General features: G+C 31.0%; 1 protein-coding gene across 1 annotated transcript; it reads left to right on the top strand.

Moving 5' to 3' along the window:
• On the top strand, window positions 1–1,235 carry LOC108687944. Its single transcript, XM_018193989.1, has 2 exons — window positions 1–220; window positions 980–1,235. Exons 1-2 carry the CDS (start codon window positions 173–175, stop codon window positions 1,217–1,219), a joined length of 288 nt encoding a protein of 95 aa, XP_018049478.1. The 5' UTR covers window positions 1–172; the 3' UTR covers window positions 1,220–1,235.
• The last annotated feature ends 115 nt before the right edge of the window (window positions 1,236–1,350 follow it).

The following is a 1,350-nucleotide window of genomic DNA, read 5'->3' as shown; positions in this document are numbered from 1 at the left end:
CAAACGCAGCGTGATAGGTCGTCGTTTCTCGCGCGAATGCCTCGCTCGTATGTAAATATCGCGACGTCGTTTTTTCGAATAAACGTCGATCGCCAACGAACTGTTACAGGACTGACCGGCTCCCTTATTATTTATCCCGGAAGTTATTACCGCGCGTACCAAGAAGCGTAGTATGAGAGCTCGAATAGTTTTATTAGGAATTTTGCTCATCTGCACGAGCGTGAGTACAAATTTTTGCAAATTTTTTTGTTTTTCTTTTTTCAAATTCGATTCATCTTCAAATTATTTTCTATTGGATATCACATTAATAGCATTTAATAATGTATTTAAATTACTATTCTATTATCATTATACAATGTTTACAATCGATATGTAATGTATCTCATAAGTAGGTTTGATCAGTTGATATAAATTTCGCGCGCGTAATGGATTTACTTATGTAATTTGAGAATAGTCTGCACTTTTTATATCCCAATGGAGAAAAAGTAAATTGTAAAATATTGTTATTTAATATGAATGTTATTTAATATATTTCCTTTCTTTTTTAATAACTATTTTTGTCAAATTCATTCTTTAAATATTAAATTCTATCGAAAACCCGCAATAAATTAAGAAATGTTATATTAATTAAAAGTTCTATTTTTAAGAAATACTATCAACTACTTAACATATTTATTTCATTTAATATTGGTTTGATTTCTACTTATATTTTTTTCCAAAATTGTGATTAAATCTATATCTATAATATTCTCAAAATAAATTTAAAAACAATCAATATGCAATATGTTGTTAATAATAATAATTATTATATATGGGATGTATTTTTACATATAAGGTATAAAAATACCTCAGGTAATCGTTTACTTAAATAAAATCAGCCTATTTTCGAGTAAATTTCTTTCTTTCTTTTTTTCAAAGCTTCTAATTGCTCTTTGACAATAACTTTGACGATTTTCGAAAATTATTTTGTAATTCACAGATTCGATATGCAGATAGCAGATCAAAGAAAACGACGCAACTGTCATTGCAAAGCAAAGAAACCAACGTGGTAAATTTTATGCGACTACTGGTAATGAGATTGGTCTTTGGAGTAGCTTCGGCGATGGGGTTAGGTGAAAATCTCTCGGGTGTACTCGGTGGAATTTTCGTACCTCCCGGAGCTGAAGAGTACAATGAGGACTACGGAGATGATGATTTAATTGTACCTGATATCTTCTAAAGTAGATATTTTTCATAGCCCGATCATGCATCTTCAATGGTGTTTGATAGCACGCGCACGCGCGTGCGCCCGATTTTGCGCCTGAAGTAACAATATTCAGAAAATATTAACTTTAATGCATTTATTGTGAA

Source organism: Atta colombica, unplaced genomic scaffold (genome assembly GCF_001594045.1).
Source record: "Atta colombica isolate Treedump-2 unplaced genomic scaffold, Acol1.0 scaffold221, whole genome shotgun sequence".
NCBI lineage: Eukaryota > Metazoa > Arthropoda > Insecta > Hymenoptera > Formicidae > Atta > Atta colombica.
The sequence above is the reverse complement of the archived record's forward strand: the minus strand, read 5'-3'. Positions and strand labels throughout refer to the sequence as shown.

Excerpts from the sequence above, each read along its gene's own strand:
- LOC108687944 (XM_018193989.1), top strand. The coding sequence starts at position 173 with ATGAGAGCTCGAATAGTTTTATTAGGAATTTTGCTCATCTGCACGAGC. Across the intron at positions 221-979 it reads TTTTGCTCATCTGCACGAGC|ATTCGATATGCAGATAGCAG; the intron begins GTGAGTACAAAT and ends TGTAATTCACAG.